General features: G+C 35.2%; 6 protein-coding genes across 8 annotated transcripts; 2 read left to right on the top strand and 4 right to left on the bottom strand.

Moving 5' to 3' along the window:
* Positions 1 to 3146: 3146 nt before the first annotated feature.
* Positions 3147 to 6446, top strand: LOC112712185 (uncharacterized). Of its 2 annotated transcripts, XM_025765004.3 has the most exons (7): positions 3147 to 3548; positions 3731 to 3838; positions 4429 to 4556; positions 4855 to 5024; positions 5155 to 5232; positions 5637 to 5781; positions 5885 to 6446. In XM_025765004.3, exons 3-7 carry the CDS (start codon positions 4446 to 4448, stop codon positions 6299 to 6301), a joined length of 921 nt encoding a protein of 306 aa, XP_025620789.1. In that variant the 5' UTR covers positions 3147 to 3548; positions 3731 to 3838; positions 4429 to 4445; the 3' UTR covers positions 6302 to 6446. The 2 variants fall into 2 exon arrangements, with proteins under 2 accessions (XP_025620789.1, XP_025620788.1); XM_025765003.3 differs by having other exon boundaries at positions 3170 to 3838.
* A 999-nt stretch (positions 6447 to 7445) lies between these two features.
* Positions 7446 to 9543, top strand: LOC112712182 (uncharacterized). The gene is made up of 3 exons (XM_025764998.3): positions 7446 to 7747; positions 7830 to 8173; positions 9265 to 9543. The coding sequence occupies exons 1-3, from the start codon at positions 7565 to 7567 to the stop codon at positions 9443 to 9445; spliced, it is 708 nt and encodes a 235-aa protein (XP_025620783.1). The 5' UTR covers positions 7446 to 7564; the 3' UTR covers positions 9446 to 9543.
* A 1006-nt stretch (positions 9544 to 10549) lies between these two features.
* Positions 10550 to 12601, bottom strand: LOC112712181 (uncharacterized). Its single transcript, XM_025764996.3, has 3 exons — positions 12346 to 12601; positions 11920 to 12263; positions 10550 to 10828 (listed from the first exon to the last, which is right to left on the bottom strand). The coding sequence occupies exons 1-3, from the start codon at positions 12532 to 12534 to the stop codon at positions 10648 to 10650; spliced, it is 714 nt and encodes a 237-aa protein (XP_025620781.1). The 5' UTR covers positions 12535 to 12601; the 3' UTR covers positions 10550 to 10647.
* Positions 12602 to 13567: 966 nt separating this feature from the next.
* Positions 13568 to 16564, bottom strand: LOC112712180 (uncharacterized). The gene is made up of 6 exons (XM_025764995.3): positions 16261 to 16564; positions 15543 to 15670; positions 15075 to 15244; positions 14867 to 14944; positions 14318 to 14462; positions 13568 to 14214 (listed from the first exon to the last, which is right to left on the bottom strand). Exons 1-6 carry the CDS (start codon positions 16376 to 16378, stop codon positions 13798 to 13800), a joined length of 1056 nt encoding a protein of 351 aa, XP_025620780.1. The 5' UTR covers positions 16379 to 16564; the 3' UTR covers positions 13568 to 13797.
* Positions 16458 to 21029, bottom strand: LOC112712183 (uncharacterized protein At2g39795, mitochondrial). 2 transcript variants are annotated; one of them, XM_025765001.3, is made up of 3 exons: positions 20768 to 21029; positions 20351 to 20685; positions 16458 to 18077 (listed from the first exon to the last, which is right to left on the bottom strand). In XM_025765001.3, exons 1-3 carry the CDS (start codon positions 20954 to 20956, stop codon positions 17978 to 17980), a joined length of 624 nt encoding a protein of 207 aa, XP_025620786.1. In that variant the 5' UTR covers positions 20957 to 21029; the 3' UTR covers positions 16458 to 17977. The 2 variants fall into 2 exon arrangements, with proteins under 2 accessions (XP_025620786.1, XP_025620785.1); XM_025765000.3 differs by lacking the exon at positions 16458 to 18077 and adding an exon at positions 18978 to 19259 and having other exon boundaries at positions 20768 to 21022.
* LOC114924097 (protein MAINTENANCE OF MERISTEMS-like) lies at positions 16504 to 17898 on the bottom strand. The gene has a single exon (XM_029289064.1). It carries the CDS (start codon positions 17896 to 17898, stop codon positions 16504 to 16506), a length of 1395 nt encoding a protein of 464 aa, XP_029144897.1.
* Positions 21030 to 21179: the final 150 nt, after the last annotated feature.

Genomic DNA, 21179 nt, shown 5'->3' with positions numbered 1-21179 from the left:
AGAATGGTATGCGAACTGACACTATCTGCAAGGCAAACATCTTCATTATATGTCCTTGTTATTTTCTTCAAAGACAAATAATAATAATAATAAAATGAGTAAAAGTATATGTGTAGTAAAATTATTTTCTTGATTGTTTTTCTAAAAAATACTATGCATAGTATCATATACTAAAAATTTTATTATTATTATTTTAGAACTTGGCATATTTAGTAATTTTGAAATTCATAAACATAAATATTTTATTAAATATTATTTATATACATCACACTTGAAATTCAAATACATAGGGAATAAAACTTAATTTTTATTTTATTTTATTTATTTACATGAGTACTTAACAAACCCACATATTAAATTTTTTATCATTGATTAAATGACCAATATTTCCTTCAGGACCATCAAAGAAATAAGATACATCATAATGAGTGGTATAATTTTCAGCAGCATCATTTGAAACAAATTTCGTCTCCTTTCCTTTGTCGTCCTTTTTCAAAGATGCTTGATAAAGATTGACTAAGTGCCTTGGAGTATGATAAGTACGCGACCAATGACTCTTTCCATCACAACGAAAATATTTATCCTCTGTTGATTTATTTTTCCCATTGTTTCTTTCTTTATCCGACTTTTGGTGATATCCTTTATTGTGAACATAATTTTTCTTCCTTCTATAATTTTTCTTGTTTCCAAAACCTTGCCATTCACCTCTTATGGGGTTATGATTTGCAACATTTGCTTCAGGAAATGGGATGGCGCCAGCTGGACGCGCTTCATGATTTTTTGAAAGCAACTCATTGTTGCCTTCAGTAACAAGAATGTAAGAAATTAATTTAGAATATTTTTTAAATCCTTTTTCTCGATACTACTGCTGCAGGAGCACATTCGAGGCATGGAAGATCGAGAAAGTTTTCTCTAACATATCATTATCAGTTATCTTTTCTCCACATAATTTCATTCGTGAGGAGATTCGAAACATTGCTGAATTATATTCATTTATGGATTTAAAATCCTATAGACGCAAGTGCGTTCATTCATATCGGGCTTGAGGAAGTATCACTGTCTTTTGATGATTATACCTTTATTCAAGATTTTTTCACAGATCTATAAGATCTTTTAATGTGAGATATTCATTTTTCAATCTTTCGTCAAGATGACGATGAAGGAAGATCATGGCTTTGGCTTTATCCTTTTGGGATGCATTGTTTTCAGCCTTAATAGTATCTCCAAGATCCATTGAATCAAGATGGATTTCAACATCTAATATCTATGATAAGTAGTTATTTCCAGATATATCAAGAGCATTAAATTCAAGATGAGTGAGTTTTGACATAATGAAAATTTATTACCTGAGTCTTCCTAAATTTTGATCAAGTCTCGTACTGATAACGTGTTGTAAAATAAATAAACAAGGAAGATATAATATAAAATAAAAAATATAAATAGAAGAGTAGAGTATTGATATTCACTAATATAATTATCTCATTATAATATAAGTAATTTATATATTTACTAGTATATTGCAATTTTAAAAAATTCACGAAGAGAAAAGAGAATTTTATATGTTATTGCAATGTAATGCGAGAGAGAGAGGAAAGTATTTGTTATTATTATTTTTCTGTGTTATTAACGGAGATTTAACTTCCTATTTATACACATATTAGGCTTTGATTTTTCAAACTTCATTAAAGCCTTCTTTCATTAAGAAACTCACCCACCCAAATATTAATGAACATCCAACTCATCCCTTATCACAACATTTATTTCTAATTTCGTGAGTTTTAACTTTTATTGACAAAATTATTGATAGATTCTTGATTCTATCATTGGAATTTCATTAAAAATTCATCATCTTACTTTTTTATTGATGGAAAATCTGTTGCAAATCTTGACGATAATTTCAATTGCCAAAATTTGTCGGTAAAATCCATCGGGATAGTTAGTTATTTTCTAATAGCGATTACCATTAAATTTTGGAATAATTCTCCACATACAAGTGTTTTTTTATACAAGTCTTTACAAGTCATTTATATTAACGCACTTCGAACCATTACTACACTTTTTCACTGGACTTTCTTCTTCTTCTTCTTGCACGTTCTTCTTCCTCTTCCTCTTCTTCTTCTTCTTCTTCTTTTCTTTCGTTTCTTACATTCTCTTTCTCCTTCTTCATTTACGTGTTTTTTCTCTCTGTTTTCTTTCTTCGTTATTCTTGATTTCCATTGTTTTTTGACATCAAGCTCTGAAATCATTTTTGAAGAAGAAGAAGCAGCTGAAGATGAGGAAGAGAAAGAGGAAGAGTTCTGAATTATGCATAAGGTGTACTTCAACAAATTTTGGGTGTATTTCTTAAATCCTTTGGGTGTATTTCTTAAACCCTTTGGGTATATTTTTGTAATCGTTTAGGTGAATTTTTGTAATCCTTTGGGTGTATTTCTGTAATCCTTTGGGTGTATTTTTGTAATCGTTTGGGTGTATTTCTGAAGTTCCATTATCTTCAAAACGATTGGCAAGAAACTCGTTTTCATGGAGGAAGAAGAAGAGTCATTCATAATGCATGGTGAGTAGCGCGCTTTGGAAACAAGAAGTGGTTGAATAACATGCATGTATTTATTCTTGAATGTGGGAGTGTAATGCGTGTGTGTTTTATTGGGCTTGTGCCAACTTGTAAGACTTGTAAACCAAAAAGGCTTGTATGTGTAGCAGGCCTCTAAATTTTGTAATTTTATCATGTGCAAATACTAAAACTTTAATTTAAAGGTAATTATTCATTTTTTTTTATTTCATCAACTTTCTCGATCGTTTTAGAAAAACTTAATTTCAATGGCTATTGGAGTAATTTTTTTACTCATTAGTAAAACTTTTACTAAGGTCCCTAATTAATTTCCATCTTTTCTTCATGTGAACTAAAACATTCTCTTGCTTTGTTATAAGAGTGAGACTTTTGGATTTATTGATTAATCAAATAAACAATAGAAGTCATGTTTATAGTGTGATCAAAATTAGGAATGTTCAAAACCGATCCAATCCGAACAAAATCGACTAACCGAACCAAAAAAACTGATAACCGAATAAACTAAAAACCGAAAAAACTGAAAAAATGAGATTTTGCAGTTTTTTTGCGGTTCGGTTTGGTTTTCGGTTCTTATAAGGAAAATTCTAACCAAACCGAACTGAACCAATTTTATGAAAAATCCTAAATTAAACCTACCCCAAGCCCAAATGACCTAACAGCCGTAGCAACAACATAACCCTAACTCTTCTTGCCCCCTTTGCCTCCAATCCTCTGAACCTTCAGCAACGCCTTTTGCTCTCCCTTTACCTTCCTGTTCCTTCTTCTGCTCCGCGCCTCCACCATTGTTGCCGGCCTGCCGCTGGACAACACCAACCCTGACTCGCGTCCCGCGGCCCTGTTCTCTCCTTCTCCCTTCCTCGTAGCACCGCTCTCTCTCCGTCGTCCTTCCCGGCACAGCTCCACGCAACACATCATCGTCCTCTCCCAGCAGCACGCCATCACCATAGAGTATTGGTGTATATATGAAAGGAACCGGATGGTAAGTCAAGTCGGCATCGTGTGTTTCTATTTTTCTGAACATAAATAAACATTTTTTTTTAAAATCCCTAAATACTAAGAACCTCTTTCTGGGCTATTGTGTTGTGTGTGTGTTTTTGATTCAATCGTGTTTGCACATACTTGTCTCTGGTTTTTGCTGTTTGCTTTTTTTGATGGATAAAGGTAAAGCTTCCAAGGAATTAGAAACCTCTCTGCAAAACCTCGATTTGAATCCCCAATCCAACGTCAAGAACAAAATTTCCATTGCAACTAACCACCATCAATTTCAAGGTAATTTGGTTTTGTATGTAATCAATTTTATTTTTTCCTGAGGTGGGGTGTTTTGTTTTTGTTTGTTTATTGGTAAAGCTTCAAACTTTCTGAGCTCTATGATGAATTGCACTTGCTTTGTTTTTGGGGTATGGTCAATGAAAATTAGAAGAAAAAAAGAGGGAGGGGGGTTGGACAATTAATTAGCTTGTGTGACAATTTCAGATTCAGTTCCAATTTACAGAAAATTTGGGAATGGTGAATAAAATTCATTTGGAGCTTTTATTGAAGTTTGATTCCATATGATTATATACCTGTTTTGATTATGGTAGCTGATGTTGTGAAAGTAGCAGATTGTATACTTAGGGATTTTCCTTTGAGGCTTAGAATCTGTGTTTGTTTATTGTGACTTGTGCTAATGATATTCAAGGAAGTTCAGTTTGAGTTTTGCACCTTAATAGGATTGTTAAAATGTGTTTTATATTATTTGATGGAGCCAGTATGTATGTTCTTGGTTGTCTTGAGGTTTAGGTAGTTAACTCACGGATCATAGGTTTTGAGCCATGGCAGCGCCTTAATATGGTTCGATTTCGGGATAAAATTATATGCAGGACTACTGCCTAAGAAGATGAAGCCTCCAAGTTTGGTTAGCCTATGCATTGGAGTTATTGGAAAACATTTGGAGGATATTATTACGGATTTGCCGGAGATTGCTATCGGTTTGCCAGCTGAGATAAAGGTAGTTTTCTAGAGAATGATTCTACCTGTTAAATCTATTGATTGGTCATTTATTCATGCATATATTTCTGTAAAGAAAAATTTCGAAGTTGTAGCCTGCGCAATGCGAATGCACGTAAGAAATGTTTGTAAATTTTTTCTCTAGGAGAGCCTTTTTGTGGGTAAAAAAAAAAAACTGCTTTATTGCTTAATTTCATGAACAGCTTTATTCTTAAGAATCTTTTATTGTGCTTTGTACGGAAAAAGAGATCATGCATAAGATGCATTCTTACGGTTAAAGAATTAATTCTAAATGATAGACGGCAGTGGCAGCTATTGCGAGACGGAGAAAGTTGTTGAATGATGATGTCCTGATTGCATTAGCTGATACTTCTTGGGAATACCTTGATGTCTCTGGATCAGATGTTTCCGACGTTGGCTTGATTAAAGCAGCCGAAGTATGCAGATCAATTAAAGCTCTGGATATAAGGTATAGGATTATGATTCTGTCGAAACAATTACCAAGCAAACACGTTTGCCGCCGTGTCTAGTGTGCTTTTTTTTATATTATACTTCTCTCTCTTTTTCAGAGTCACTTGATATATTGAGACTATTTGCAGCCGATGTACCAAAATCACTGCTACTGGTATATCCGAACTTGTGAAGCACTGCCGTTTATTAGAGACATTGAGATGCGGGTACGTATCTCTCATCATTCATTGTTAGTCATATTTCTATGTTATAACGTTTGCCTATTTTCAATGCTCAGAAGTTGAAAACCAGAAATTTTCTTAAATGGCCCATTTTAGTATCATGTTCATATGCCGGATTTCAATAGTTCGTATAAGTAAATTGAATTCTTTAAAAATGATCAAGATTCATGACATTATTACTTGCTTTTCTGTTCATAATGTCAAGATTTGACTTTGGTGCTTGATTTCTCCTCACAATGGTAACATTCTCTAAACTGGTGACTGGTGAGAGTTGTAGATAGCGAAAAAGTTCTCTCTTAACCTTTTTAAAAAATAAAGTATATTCAGAAAGTGGAATTTTTTTTTATGTAATTGAAGATTTAAGACAAGATTATTGGATAATGTTGCAGAGGGTGTCCGAGGAGCGATCATACAGCTCGGAGGTGCTTGAGTATATTTAAACCGAGGCTGGACTATGTCGAGGAGGATTCCTGGGAGGAGCTCGATACGAAAGAAATTTCAAGTGGCGCGCAATCACTCCGGTGGCTAGTATGGGTATGAACTATTAAATCTTTCTCTTTTGTAATTGAATGCAGATCTTTGTCCTCACTAATGCATGAGTCACGAGACGCTTAATTTTATGGTTTTCTTTCTGCAGCCAAACATCGACAATAATTCGTTAGACGAGATATCTACCGAGTGTCCGCGGATCATAGTGAACCTGAAGTCATCTCCGTTCGGGTTTATGGGAACTCAGGTTCCTTGGGAAGCGTTACGAAATACTGTATTGGATGATGTGGCTGTGAAGGATATTGATCCCAAGACATGGAGAGGGCGTGGTTTTGCAGTGAAGCCCGCTTCGCCCTCTCCTTCAACCTCCCCTGAATTATCAGTGGCCGAGAAATTCCGGCTCGCCTTTGAGGAAAGGGACAACCGGTTAGCTCCAAAGCGAGCGAAAAATGCACGGCAACACCAGCGTCGCGCAGTGCGAGAGTTGATGTTGATGAGCACAAGGGCTAAGGCAATGGTCTTGGCTTCACAAGCAAGCAAGTCTCTTCACAGCAGAAGCTCATAAAATTATCAGATCATGTGGTGTTTTATTACTCTGTATATATATAAGAAATTTCAATAGTTCTTCACTAAATTTTTAGAAAATTTCCTTCAACAAGTTGGAAACATCACAGGCTTGAGATGAATGGAGGTGTGAGGTTTTGACAAAAGTGCAAATTTATTTGCATGCTGCTTGGTTTTGATGAAATTGATAAATTTAAGATGAAATCTAAACAGAGTACTCAGATAATTCAATATCCATTCTCTAGAGACTATTAACAATTTTTTTTCTTTTAATGTCAAATTTACAATAATAAATTAGCAAATGCTTGGTTTATATTCTTGTTATGGAGTTGTAAAAGCAAAGATCAAACATGACAACACAAAATATCACACATTGTTTGTACATAATAATAATGAGAAATATAAAAATTAAAAAATATTGAGTTCAATCGCATATTTATTTTTATTTCTTCCAGTATTTTCTAATTCGGTATTAGGCTGTGTTTGTTTCTGAAAACAGGATAAGACAAACTCTAAAAACAAGATATAAAGGCCAGAAATACAAAATTTTGTATTATTCTATTTGGTGATAAATTAGAACAAAGGATGAAAATATAATTTATTCTCATTTTTTTATTCAAAAAATTTGAGACGAAAATATAATAATAAAAAAGTATAATTATAAAAAATTAACAAGAATAATGAAAGAAAAAATAAAAAATAAGTTGTGTTTTTTGTTAGTGTCTTCATGTCTTTTTTGGACACAAAATACAATAATTCACTATTCTTTGGACATATTGTCTTTGTCTATATCTCCTTTGTCAAATACAATTTTGTGTTTTTGTCTAAGTGTCTTGTCTCTTCAACAAAGACAGCCTTAATAGCTAGTTTATTGTAAATTTAAACTTTATTTAAGAGTATATTATTATTCAATGAATAAATTAATTATTTAACTAACTCAAATCGGTGAATTATAGAAACAAAATTATATATTCATGTATTAATACAATAATAAAATAATATTTTATGTAATGATGCCCTAAAAAATAAAATTTAATTGAAAAAATCGTAAAAAATGTTTTACAAAATGACAAAATTAAACTCAAAAAATATAACCACCTAGTCGTGAAGGCAGTATAAATTTAAAACTTTTAATTTTTGTAAACTTTTTTTTCAATTACTAGTTAATATTAGTCACCAAAAAAAAATTACTAGTTAATATTAAGCTGAAGCTTAGAAGCAAGCAAGGCAGAAGAGTAGTAGTAGTAACTAGAAACACACCAAGATGTGGAAGAGAGCCTTCGTCGGCGCCGCCACGGCCGCCGCCCTCCGCCGTCCATTCCCCTCGTTAATCCGCAGCGCCACCAGCAGCTCATCGTCCAACTCAATCTCTTCTGCCGTTAACTCGATGCTCCTCCGCTCCCTCAAAGACCACTATCTCGAAGTCGCCAAAATGAACATGCCCCCTGTAATGCTCTCTTCTTAAACCCTAAACCTCTCAAATTAGGTTTTATTTATTTATTTATTTTCTGATTCGTTATTTGTCGCAGAAAGTTGGACCTCCATCGCCGTTCACGATCGTAAAAGGCGCACTCGATTCTAACGGCCCCGTGCTGAAGCGGAACTACGGCGACGAAGAGATCACAATCTACGTCATGCGCTTGGCCGCCAACGACGACGAAGACGGCGACGGCGGCGGCGGCGGCGGAGTCATTGATCAACTGTTCATTCACGTGGATGTGTCGAAACCAAATCAGAACGAATGCTTGATGTTTCTGTGCGGATTATACGAAGATGCTCTGGGGATTCACTCAGTTTCAATGAGACCTAAGCTTCAAGAATCTGGTGGCGGTTACCTCCTCGTTCCTTCGCAATACGCTGGTCCATCTTTTGCGTAAGTTCACAATTTTTCTTTTTTAAATGTTATACCTTAAAAGTTTGTGTTTTTGGTTCAGTTCCTTTGCTAGGGCATGAAATGATGCAGCTAATTGTTTAATGATGTTAGTTTAAGCTCATTAGGAAGGTAATCAAACTCTGGTGTTCACAGGAACTGGAAAATTGAATTGCTGAACTCAAATTGTAAGCTCTTAAGAGTTTACTAGTAAAATTGTTACCTTGATTTGGGGACCTAAGCTTGTTATCAGTTTGATAAGCTTGCTAATTAGGGTTGGTTTTAGGTGGCAAATTAACAATTTTACCTTTTAGTGAAAATCGTAGGCAGCCCTTCATCTACTTGGATAAATGTTGAAGAGTTTCTAGTCTAAGATAACAGAGAAACTTAAGTATTAGTTTTCTAAAAGAAAAAGGGTGCCTATTTTCTTGTTACTATGCCCTAAGGCAAGGAGGAGTTTGGTCGAATTGGAAGGGATGAAGCTTGTGTAGTGTGATGCATTAGTGGCGTTGTAAAGCTTAGACAAAGATTGTTTAATGTCTTTTGCCAGAGTAACACTGGATTCCAAAACATGCCAACTCATTACCCCGTTCACAGAGATAATTCCAGGGGCAAACGTGAGTCACAATTGCATATTTGGGGGACTAGATTAGGTAAATTGAAATTTGGGGGTTGAAAATGAGGCTGGGCTCTAATTTCACGGGGGGCCAAAATGGGTATTAACTCGCCACATAGAAGAAGCATTCATTTTGGTTGAGAGTTTGTATGGTCTTATTCCATATAGTTTAGGGCAAATTACATTTACATGATCACCTCCTCTAAGGTTTCACGAAATTCGACTGGATTCTCCCCTATTTATGAAAACCTGTGCTAATTTCCCTCCAAGACTTAGAAAATAATGTAGTTCTAACTAAAACACAAACCAGAGCTAGGTGGAAATCAATGGCACTTGAACGAATAGGAGAGTCGGGTTGAATTTTAGCAAACCTCAAGAAAGATTAATGCAAATGTAAATTTTGAAATTTTATATTTTGATGTTTGTAAGTGAGAATGGTTCATGCTATATTTGACTGATGAACTGTGTGAATTGACAGAGACTTAGATGAATCCATGAGGGATGCATTTCACAGTTACATAGAGGAGAGAGGAATAAACGATCTCTTCAAGTTTCTACAAGCATGGCTCTATGTTAAAGAACATCGAAATCTATTGCGTTGGTTCAAAACCATGGGCTTGTTCATTGATGGCAAGAAGCCTCCTACGCCTTCCTCCTAATCCTCTCTGTTAGAGCATGTATTTTTGAAATTGACTCGTATAGTGTTCAGTTTTCACAATATGAAATTATGAATTTAGAACTTGTTGAGTTTTGATTATATCTTATTTTTTGTTTAGAGGCCCTAAGGTTTCTTAGTGGACTATTTGAGTTAATTATTTATTTTGGAGGCACTCTAAACAAATATAGTTACATGATTCATTGATCATACTACTAATAATAACAAGTAGTACATCAATTTTAAATTCTAAATGTTATAGAATCTTCTATTACCATTTTGGTTTTCCCCTTTGTGAGATGAATAAAGAGAAGGAACGCAATGATCAAGCAAAATAGCTCAGAAAATGATGAATGGTGTATCGAAGAAGTTATTGAGTCCAAAAAAGGAGGGATTTTTCAAAAAGAAAAGGGGTTATGGCGGCATGGCGTCTTCGATAATCTTTCGGATTAATAATTTGATACATTACAAATATCAATTTTTTATTTTTAATACTTAAAATATTAAGAATAATTAAACATAATTTTTTTTAACCTTGTTTATAAAAAGAGAAAGTTTGTTGAATAGAGAACAAATATCAATTTATAGCCAAACTTCAAAATTTTAAAAATAATATAATCATATTTAATTCATACTTGTAATTTTGAATTTTTAAAAATAAATCTATATCTTTTGGACAATTTTAAATTCTAAATGTTAACCATGTTCCTTTAATTTGATTTTTTTTTTTCTGTTCTCAATCATTCTAAATTTTAAGAATTAGTATACTATATATAGATATACACTCGTGATTAAATTATAAGTTAATAAAATGCTTCAACAATTTCCTTATTAGTTTCCATGAATTTTTCATAAACTATAATGCACATGTTCATGACTTAAACAAATAATAATAATAATAATAATAATAATAATAAATTACCTCGAGATTTTGAATATTATTGTTATATAAAGGGTTTTTTTTTTTAATTTGATGTACTACTTGTTATTATTAGTAGTATGATCAATGAATCATGTAACTATATTTGTTTAGAGTGCCTCCAAAATAAATAATTAACTCAAATAGTCCACTAAGAAACCTTAGGGCCTCTAAACAAAAAATAAGATATAATCAAAACTCAACAAGTTCTAAATTCATAATTTCATATTGTGAAAACTGAACACTATACGAGTCAATTTCAAAAATACATGCTCTAACAGAGAGGATTAGGAGGAAGGCGTAGGAGGCTTCTTGCCATCAATGAACAAGCCCATGGTTTTGAACCAACGCAATAGATTTCGATGTTCTTTAACATAGAGCCATGCTTGTAGAAACTTGAAGAGATCGTTTATTCCTCTCTCCTCTATGTAACTGTGAAATGCATCCCTCATGGATTCATCTAAGTCTCTGTCAATTCACACAGTTCATCAGTCAAATATAGCATGAACCATTCTCACTTACAAACATCAAAATATAAAATTTCAAAATTTACATTTGCATTAATCTTTCTTGAGGTTTGCTAAAATTCAACCCGACTCTCCTATTCGTTCAAGTGCCATTGATTTCCACCTAGCTCTGGTTTGTGTTTTAGTTAGAACTACATTATTTTCTAAGTCTTGGAGGGAAATTAGCACAGGTTTTCATAAATAGGGGAGAATCCAGTCGAATTTCGTGAAACTTTAGAGGAGGTGATCATGTAAATGTAATTTGCCCTAAACTATATGGAATAAGACCATACAAACTCTCAACCAAAATGAATGCTTCTTCTATGTGGCGAGTTAATACCCATTTTGGCCCCCCGTGAAATTAGAGCCCAGCCTCATTTTCAACCCCCAAATTTCAATTTACCTAATCTAGTCCCCCAAATATGCAATTGTGACTCACGTTTGCCCCTGGAATTATCTCTGTGAACGGGGTAATGAGTTGGCATGTTTTGGAATCCAGTGTTACTCTGGCAAAAGACATTAAACAATCTTTGTCTAAGCTTTACAACGCCACTAATGCATCACACTACACAAGCTTCATCCCTTCCAATTCGACCAAACTCCTCCTTGCCTTAGGGCATAGTAACAAGAAAATAGGCACCCTTTTTCTTTTAGAAAACTAATACTTAAGTTTCTCTGTTATCTTAGACTAGAAACTCTTCAACATTTATCCAAGTAGATGAAGGGCTGCCTACGATTTTCACTAAAAGGTAAAATTGTTAATTTGCCACCTAAAACCAACCCTAATTAGCAAGCTTATCAAACTGATAACAAGCTTAGGTCCCCAAATCAAGGTAACAATTTTACTAGTAAACTCTTAAGAGCTTACAATTTGAGTTCAGCAATTCAATTTTCCAGTTCCTGTGAACACCAGAGTTTGATTACCTTCCTAATGAGCTTAAACTAACATCATTAAACAATTAGCTGCATCATTTCATGCCCTAGCAAAGGAACTGAACCAAAAACACAAACTTTTAAGGTATAACATTTAAAAAAGAAAAATTGTGAACTTACGCAAAAGATGGACCAGCGTATTGCGAAGGAACGAGGAGGTAACCGCCACCAGATTCTTGAAGCTTAGGTCTCATTGAAACTGAGTGAATCCCCAGAGCATCTTCGTATAATCCGCACAGAAACATCAAGCATTCGTTCTGATTTGGTTTCGACACATCCACGTGAATGAACAGTTGATCAATGACTCCGCCGCCGCCGCCGCCGTCGCCGTCTTCGTCGTCGTTGGCGGCCAAGCGCATGACGTAGATTGTGATCTCTTCGTCGCCGTAGTTCCGCTTCAGCACGGGGCCGTTAGAATCGAGTGCGCCTTTTACGATCGTGAACGGCGATGGAGGTCCAACTTTCTGCGACAAATAACGAATCAGAAAATAAATAAATAAATAAAACCTAATTTGAGAGGTTTAGGGTTTAAGAAGAGAGCATTACAGGGGGCATGTTCATTTTGGCGACTTCGAGATAGTGGTCTTTGAGGGAGCGGAGGAGCATCGAGTTAACGGCAGAAGAGATTGAGTTGGACGATGAACTGCTGGTGGCGCCGCGGATTAACGAGGGGAATGGACGGCGGAGGGCGGCGGCGGCGGCCGTGGCGGCGCCGACGAAGGCTCTCTTCCACATCTTGGTGTGTTTCTAGTTACTACTACTACTCTTCTGCCTTGCTTGCTTCTAAGCTTCAGCTTAATATTAACTAGTAATTTTTTTTTGGTGACTAATATTAACTAGTAATTGAAAAAAAAGTTTACAAAAATTAAAAGTTTTAAATTTATACTGCCTTCACTACTAGGTGGTTATATTTTTTGAGTTTAATTTTGTCATTTTGTAAAACATTTTTTACGATTTTTTCAATTAAATTTTATTTTTTAGGGCATCATTACATAAAATATTATTTTATTATTGTATTAATACATGAATATATAATTTTGTTTCTACAATTCACCGATTTGAGTTAGTTAAATAATTAATTTATTCATTGAATAATAATATACTCTTAAATAAAGTTTAAATTTACAATAAACTAGCTATTAAGGCTGTTTTTGTTGAAGAGACAAGACACTTAGACAAAAACACAAAATTGTATTTGACAAAGGAGATATAGACAAAGACAATATGTCCAAAGAATAGTGAATTATTGTATTTTGTGTCCAAAAAAGACATGAAGACACTAACAAAAAACACAACTTATTTTTTATTTTTTCTTTCATTATTCTTGTTAATTTTTTATAATTATACTTTTTTATTATTATATTTTCGTCTCAAATTTTTTGAATAAAAAAATGAGAATAAATTATATTTTCATCCTTTGTTCTAATTTATCACCAAATAGAATAATACAAAATTTTGTATTTCTGGCCTTTATATCTTGTTTTTAGAGTTTGTCTTATTCTGTTTTCAGAAACAAACACAGCCTAATACCGAATTAGAAAATACTGGAAGAAATAAAAATAAATATGCGATTGAACTCAATATTTTTTAATTTTTATATTTCTCATTATTATTATGTACAAACAATGTGTGATATTTTGTGTTGTCATGTTTGATCTTTGCTTTTACAACTCCATAACAAGAATATAAACCAAGCATTTGCTAATTTATTATTGTAAATTTGACATTAAAAGAAAAAAAATTGTTAATAGTCTCTAGAGAATGGATATTGAATTATCTGAGTACTCTGTTTAGATTTCATCTTAAATTTATCAATTTCATCAAAACCAAGCAGCATGCAAATAAATTTGCACTTTTGTCAAAACCTCACACCTCCATTCATCTCAAGCCTGTGATGTTTCCAACTTGTTGAAGGAAATTTTCTAAAAATTTAGTGAAGAACTATTGAAATTTCTTACATATATACAGAGTAATAAAACACCACATGATCTGATAATTTTATGAGCTTCTGCTGTGAAGAGACTTGCTTGCTTGTGAAGCCAAGACCATTGCCTTAGCCCTTGTGCTCATCAACATCAACTCTCGCACTGCGCGACGCTGGTGTTGCCGTGCATTTTTCGCTCGCTTTGGAGCTAACCGGTTGTCCCTTTCCTCAAAGGCGAGCCGGAATTTCTCGGCCACTGATAATTCAGGGGAGGTTGAAGGAGAGGGCGAAGCGGGCTTCACTGCAAAACCACGCCCTCTCCATGTCTTGGGATCAATATCCTTCACAGCCACATCATCCAATACAGTATTTCGTAACGCTTCCCAAGGAACCTGAGTTCCCATAAACCCGAACGGAGATGACTTCAGGTTCACTATGATCCGCGGACACTCGGTAGATATCTCGTCTAACGAATTATTGTCGATGTTTGGCTGCAGAAAGAAAACCATAAAATTAAGCGTCTCGTGACTCATGCATTAGTGAGGACAAAGATCTGCATTCAATTACAAAAGAGAAAGATTTAATAGTTCATACCCATACTAGCCACCGGAGTGATTGCGCGCCACTTGAAATTTCTTTCGTATCGAGCTCCTCCCAGGAATCCTCCTCGACATAGTCCAGCCTCGGTTTAAATATACTCAAGCACCTCCGAGCTGTATGATCGCTCCTCGGACACCCTCTGCAACATTATCCAATAATCTTGTCTTAAATCTTCAATTACATAAAAAAAAATTCCACTTTCTGAATATACTTTATTTTTTAAAAAGGTTAAGAGAGAACTTTTTCGCTATCTACAACTCTCACCAGTCACCAGTTTAGAGAATGTTACCATTGTGAGGAGAAATCAAGCACCAAAGTCAAATCTTGACATTATGAACAGAAAAGCAAGTAATAATGTCATGAATCTTGATCATTTTTAAAGAATTCAATTTACTTATACGAACTATTGAAATCCGGCATATGAACATGATACTAAAATGGGCCATTTAAGAAAATTTCTGGTTTTCAACTTCTGAGCATTGAAAATAGGCAAACGTTATAACATAGAAATATGACTATCAATGAATGATGAGAGATACGTACCCGCATCTCAATGTCTCTAATAAACGGCAGTGCTTCACAAGTTCGGATATACCAGTAGCAGTGATTTTGGTACATCGGCTGCAAATAGTCTCAATATATCAAGTGACTCTGAAAAAGAGAGAGAAGTATAATATAAAAAAAAGCACACTAGACACGGCGGCAAACGTGTTTGCTTGGTAATTGTTTCGACAGAATCATAATCCTATACCTTATATCCAGAGCTTTAATTGATCTGCATACTTCGGCTGCTTTAATCAAGCCAACGTCGGAAACATCTGATCCAGAGACATCAAGGTATTCCCAAGAAGTATCAGCTAATGCAATCAGGACATCATCATTCAACAACTTTCTCCGTCTCGCAATAGCTGCCACTGCCGTCTATCATTTAGAATTAATTCTTTAACCGTAAGAATGCATCTTATGCATGATCTCTTTTTCCGTACAAAGCACAATAAAAGATTCTTAAGAATAAAGCTGTTCATGAAATTAAGCAATAAAGCAGTTTTTTTTTTTTACCCACAAAAAGGCTCTCCTAGAGAAAAAATTTACAAACATTTCTTACGTGCATTCGCATTGCGCAGGCTACAACTTCGAAATTTTTCTTTACAGAAATATATGCATGAATAAATGACCAATCAATAGATTTAACAGGTAGAATCATTCTCTAGAAAACTACCTTTATCTCAGCTGGCAAACCGATAGCAATCTCCGGCAAATCCGTAATAATATCCTCCAAATGTTTTCCAATAACTCCAATGCATAGGCTAACCAAACTTGGAGGCTTCATCTTCTTAGGCAGTAGTCCTGCATATAATTTTATCCCGAAATCGAACCATATTAAGGCGCTGCCATGGCTCAAAACCTATGATCCGTGAGTTAACTACCTAAACCTCAAGACAACCAAGAACATACATACTGGCTCCATCAAATAATATAAAACACATTTTAACAATCCTATTAAGGTGCAAAACTCAAACTGAACTTCCTTGAATATCATTAGCACAAGTCACAATAAACAAACACAGATTCTAAGCCTCAAAGGAAAATCCCTAAGTATACAATCTGCTACTTTCACAACATCAGCTACCATAATCAAAACAGGTATATAATCATATGGAATCAAACTTCAATAAAAGCTCCAAATGAATTTTATTCACCATTCCCAAATTTTCTGTAAATTGGAACTGAATCTGAAATTGTCACACAAGCTAATTAATTGTCCAACCCCCCTCCCTCTTTTTTTCTTCTAATTTTCATTGACCATACCCCAAAAACAAAGCAAGTGCAATTCATCATAGAGCTCAGAAAGTTTGAAGCTTTACCAATAAACAAACAAAAACAAAACACCCCACCTCAGGAAAAAATAAAATTGATTACATACAAAACCAAATTACCTTGAAATTGATGGTGGTTAGTTGCAATGGAAATTTTGTTCTTGACGTTGGATTGGGGATTCAAATCGAGGTTTTGCAGAGAGGTTTCTAATTCCTTGGAAGCTTTACCTTTATCCATCAAAAAAAGCAAACAGCAAAAACCAGAGACAAGTATGTGCAAACACGATTGAATCAAAAACACACACACAACACAATAGCCCAGAAAGAGGTTCTTAGTATTTAGGGATTTTAAAAAAAAAATGTTTATTTATGTTCAGAAAAATAGAAACACACGATGCCGACTTGACTTACCATCCGGTTCCTTTCATATATACACCAATACTTATCAACATCAATAGGGTGAGACAAAGTGCCTACAATACTGCATGCATAGGCTTCAACATCCAAAGGGTTGCATAAAGTTCCTTTAGCAAGTTTTACTCTCCCTTTTTCATCACTAAGCAATCCTGCAAAATCTCCAACCACATTTTTTATACGATCTATCTGAGAAGGTTCATCATCCTTCAAGTTCAACCTCATTCCATTGATCTCACCCTCTTGTTTCTCTTGATTCACCTTTGATGCTCGCCACCAGTTGAGGTACTCCAATGACACACAAGGCTTGTAAGCTCTTGAAGGAACATAAAACATAAAATTTTCCCTGCAATTTGAGTTCATAACAGCAAAATCCCCAGGAAGATGTTGATCGAAGCCGAATTGCATTGCAACCCGGTACGGCATATACTTCTCAATGCAACCTCCCAAACCAACAAGCTCATTTGCAAACAAACACTGCCCAAAGGACTTTAACTCGTCGTTCGAGTTTGAAGCAACATGAACAAATTGCTCATTGTCCTTGTAAGGGGACACAAAACACCAATTTTTCAAATCAGCAGCATAAGGACGCCATTGGAAACTCCTTGCAAATTTCAAAGCTGACGAAATTGGGCAGCCATTAGCATTCGATATCACTCCATGCCACCTTGCAGCTCTAGGCTCCCCTGGCTTTAGTTCTATGGGACAATTTGATCCGAAAATCGAAAACCTTTCATTAGCCCATAGCTGCACAAGTTGGAATAGGCCTAGAGCCTTCACGGATTCACCCAAAGAAGAGGTTACTTGTTGCTTAAGCAACCTCAAACTCTCATAGATACCAGCTAGAACAGCAGGGGCCAGAGCCAATTTTGTCCCACGAGCCAGGCGAATCGCAATTGGAAAGACACGCGTCGCAATTACCTCGTAGGGAAGCGAGGGAAACACGAATCTTGACAACCACAGGGAGAGAAAACCTACATGCTCAAGATCATGACTTTGCCCCTCCTCCATAAAAAACTTCATCCATGTCCTTTGGTCTCTCCTTGATTTTCCACCATCCATTTCCCTCGAAAGCCGTAACATCTCGGCTTCCATCGCAACCATATCCCCGGTGAGAGGAAGATTCACCGGCTCGCCAAGGACCGAAAATCCACCAAGAACCATAACATCTTCTAGGGTGATTGTGGCTTCACCCCATGGAAAAACAAAAGTATTTGTCTCTATACACCAATACTCAACAATTCCAAGAATCAAACTTTGATTACATTGAATCTTATACATAGAACTCAAAATAGCATCGCATATACCTGTTTGGTTCCACATGAATCCGTATTTTCCCGCCATAATTTCAATCCAATCGTTCCATTTCCTCTGAGGATTTTTCCACCCTTTGAACTGAACAGCTGGATGCACCTCTTCGCCGTTACGCGGCGGCGAAGAAACCGTTGGGAATCTTGTGGCTTCGCCGGTGTTCTTTGCACATGGCTTGAGGAAATTGGCCACTCTTACAGTGTTGTTTCCACCTTCATCAACCATTGTTGTATTCAGAGACTCGAATACGCAGAATCTTATAGAATCTTCTATTACCATTTTGGTTTTCCCCTTTGTGAGATGAATAAAGAGAAGGAACGCAATGATCAAGCAAAATAGCTCAGAAAATGATGAATGGTGTATCGAAGAAGTTATTGAGTCCAAAAAAGGAGGGATTTTTCAAAAAGAAAAGGGGTTATGGCGGCATGGCGTCTTCGATAATCTTTCGGATTAATAATTTGATACATTACAAATATCAATTTTTTATTTTTAATACTTAAAATATTAAGAATAATTAAACATAATTTTTTTTTAACCTTGTTTATAAAAAGAGAAAGTTTGTTGAATAGAGAACAAATATCAATTTATAGCCAAACTTCAAAATTTTAAAAATAATATAATCATATTTAATTCATACTTGTAATTTTGAATTTTTAAAAATAAATCTATATCTTTTGGACAATTTTAAATTCTAAATGTTAACCATGTTCCTTTAATTTGATTTTTTTTTTCTGTTCTCAATCATTCTAAATTTTAAGAATTAGTATACTATATATAGATATACACTCGTGATTAAATTATAAGTTAATAAAATGCTTCAACAATTTCCTTATTAGTTTCCATGAATTTTTCATAAACTATAATGCACATGTTCATAACTTAAACAAATAATAATAATAATAATAATAATAATAATAATAAATTACCTCGAGATTTTGAATATTATTGTTATATAAAGGGTTTTTTTTTTTAATTTGATGTACTACTTGTTATTATTAGTAGTATGATCAATGAATCATGTAACTATATTTGTTTAGAGTGCCTCCAAAATAAATAATTAACTCAAATAGTCCACTAAGAAACCTTAGGGCCTCTAAACAAAAAATAAGATATAATCAAAACTCAACAAGTTCTAAATTCATAATTTCATATTGTGAAAACTGAACACTATACGAGTCAATTTCAAAAATACATGCTCTAACAGAGAGGATTAGGAGGAAGGCGTAGGAGGCTTCTTGCCATCAATGAACAAGCCCATGGTTTTGAACCAACGCAATAGATTTCGATGTTCTTTAACATAGAGCCATGCTTGTAGAAACTTGAAGAGGCTATCGTTTATTCCTCTCTCCTCTATGTAACTGTGAAATGCATCCCTCATGGATTCATCTAAGTCTCTATCAATTCACACAGTTCATCAGTCAAATATAGCATGAACCATTCTCACTTACAAACATCAAAATATAAAATTTCAAAATTTACATTTGCATTAATCTTTCTTGAGGTTTGCTAAAATTCAACCCGACTCTCCTATTCGTTCAAGTGCCATTGATTTCCACCTAGCTCTGGTTTGTGTTTTAGTTAGAACTACATTATTTTCTAAGTCTTGGAGGGAAATTAGCACAGGTTTTCATAAATAGAGGAGAATCCAGTCGAATTTCGTGAAACCTTAGAGGAGGTGATCATGTAAATGTAATTTGCCCTAAACTATATGGAATAAGACCATACAAACTCTCAACCAAAATGAATGCTTCTTCTATGTGGCGAGTTAATACCCATTTTGGCCCCCCGTGAAATTAGAGCCCAGCCTCATTTTCAACCCCCAAATTTCAATTTACCTAATCTAGTCCCCCAAATATGCAATTGTGACTCACGTTTGCCCCTGGAATTATCTCTGTGAACGGGGTAATGAGTTGGCATGTTTTGGAATCCAGTGTTACTCTGGCAAAAGACATTAAACAATCTTTGTCTAAGCTTTACAACGCCACTAATGCATCACACTACACAAGCTTCATCCCTTCCAATTCGACCAAACTCCTCCTTGCCTTAGGGCATAGTAACAAGAAAATAGGCACCCTTTTTCTTTTAGAAAACTAATACTTAAGTTTCTCTGTTATCTTAGACTAGAAACTCTTCAACATTTATCCAAGTAGATGAAGGGCTGCCTACGATTTTCACTAAAAGGTAAAATTGTTAATTTGCCACCTAAAACCAACCCTAATTAGCAAGCTTATCAAACTGATAACAAGCTTAGGTCCCCAAATCAAGGTAACAATTTTACTAGTAAACTCTTAAGAGCTTACAATTTGAGTTCAGCAATTCAATTTTCCAGTTCCTGTGAACACCAGAGTTTGATTACCTTCCTAATGAGCTTAAACTAACATCATTAAACAATTAGCTGCATCATTTCATGCCCTAGCAAAGGAACTGAACCAAAAACACAAACTTTTAAGGTATAACATTTAAAAAAGAAAAATTGTGAACTTACGCAAAAGATGGACCAGCGTATTGCGAAGGAACGAGGAGGTAACCGCCACCAGATTCTTGAAGCTTAGGTCTCATTGAAACTGAGTGAATCCCCAGAGCATCTTCGTATAATCCGCACAGAAACATCAAGCATTCGTTCTGATTTGGTTTCGACACATCCACGTGAATGAACAGTTGATCAATGACTCCGCCGCCGTCGCCGTCTTCGTCGTCGTTGGCGGCCAAGCGCATGACGTAGATTGTGATCTCTTCGTCGCCGTAGTTCCGCTTCAGCACGGGGCCGTTAGAATCGAGTGCGCCTTTTACGATCGTGAATGGCGATGGAGGTCCAACTTTCTGCGACAAATAACGAATCAGAAAATAAATAAATAAATAAAACCTAATTTGAGAGGTTTAGGGTTTAAGAAGAGAGCATTACAGGGGGCATGTTCATTTTGGCGACTTCGAGATAGTGGTCTTTGAGGGAGCGGAGGAGCATCGAGTTAACGGCAGAAGAGATTGAGTTGGACGATGAACTGCTGGTGGCGCCGCGGATTAACGAGGGGAATGGACGGCGGAGGGCGGCGGCGGCGGCCGTGGCGGCGCCGACGAAGGCTCTCTTCCACATCTTGGTGTGTTTCTAGTTACTACTACTACTCTTCTGCCTTGCTTGCTTCTAAGCTTCAGCTTAATATTAACTAGTAATTTTTTTTTGGTGACTAATATTAACTAGTAATTGAAAAAAAAGTTTACAAAAATTAAAAGTTTTAAATTTATACTGCCTTCACGACTAGGTGGTTATATTTTTTGAGTTTAATTTTGTCATTTTGTAAAACATTTTTTACGATTTT

The sequence above is a fragment of the Arachis hypogaea genome, chromosome 9 (genome assembly GCF_003086295.3).
Source record: "Arachis hypogaea cultivar Tifrunner chromosome 9, arahy.Tifrunner.gnm2.J5K5, whole genome shotgun sequence".
In the NCBI taxonomy this organism is placed as follows: Eukaryota; Viridiplantae; Streptophyta; class Magnoliopsida; order Fabales; family Fabaceae; genus Arachis; species Arachis hypogaea.
Note: the sequence above shows the minus strand (reverse complement) of the source record. Positions and strands in the feature narration are given on the sequence as shown.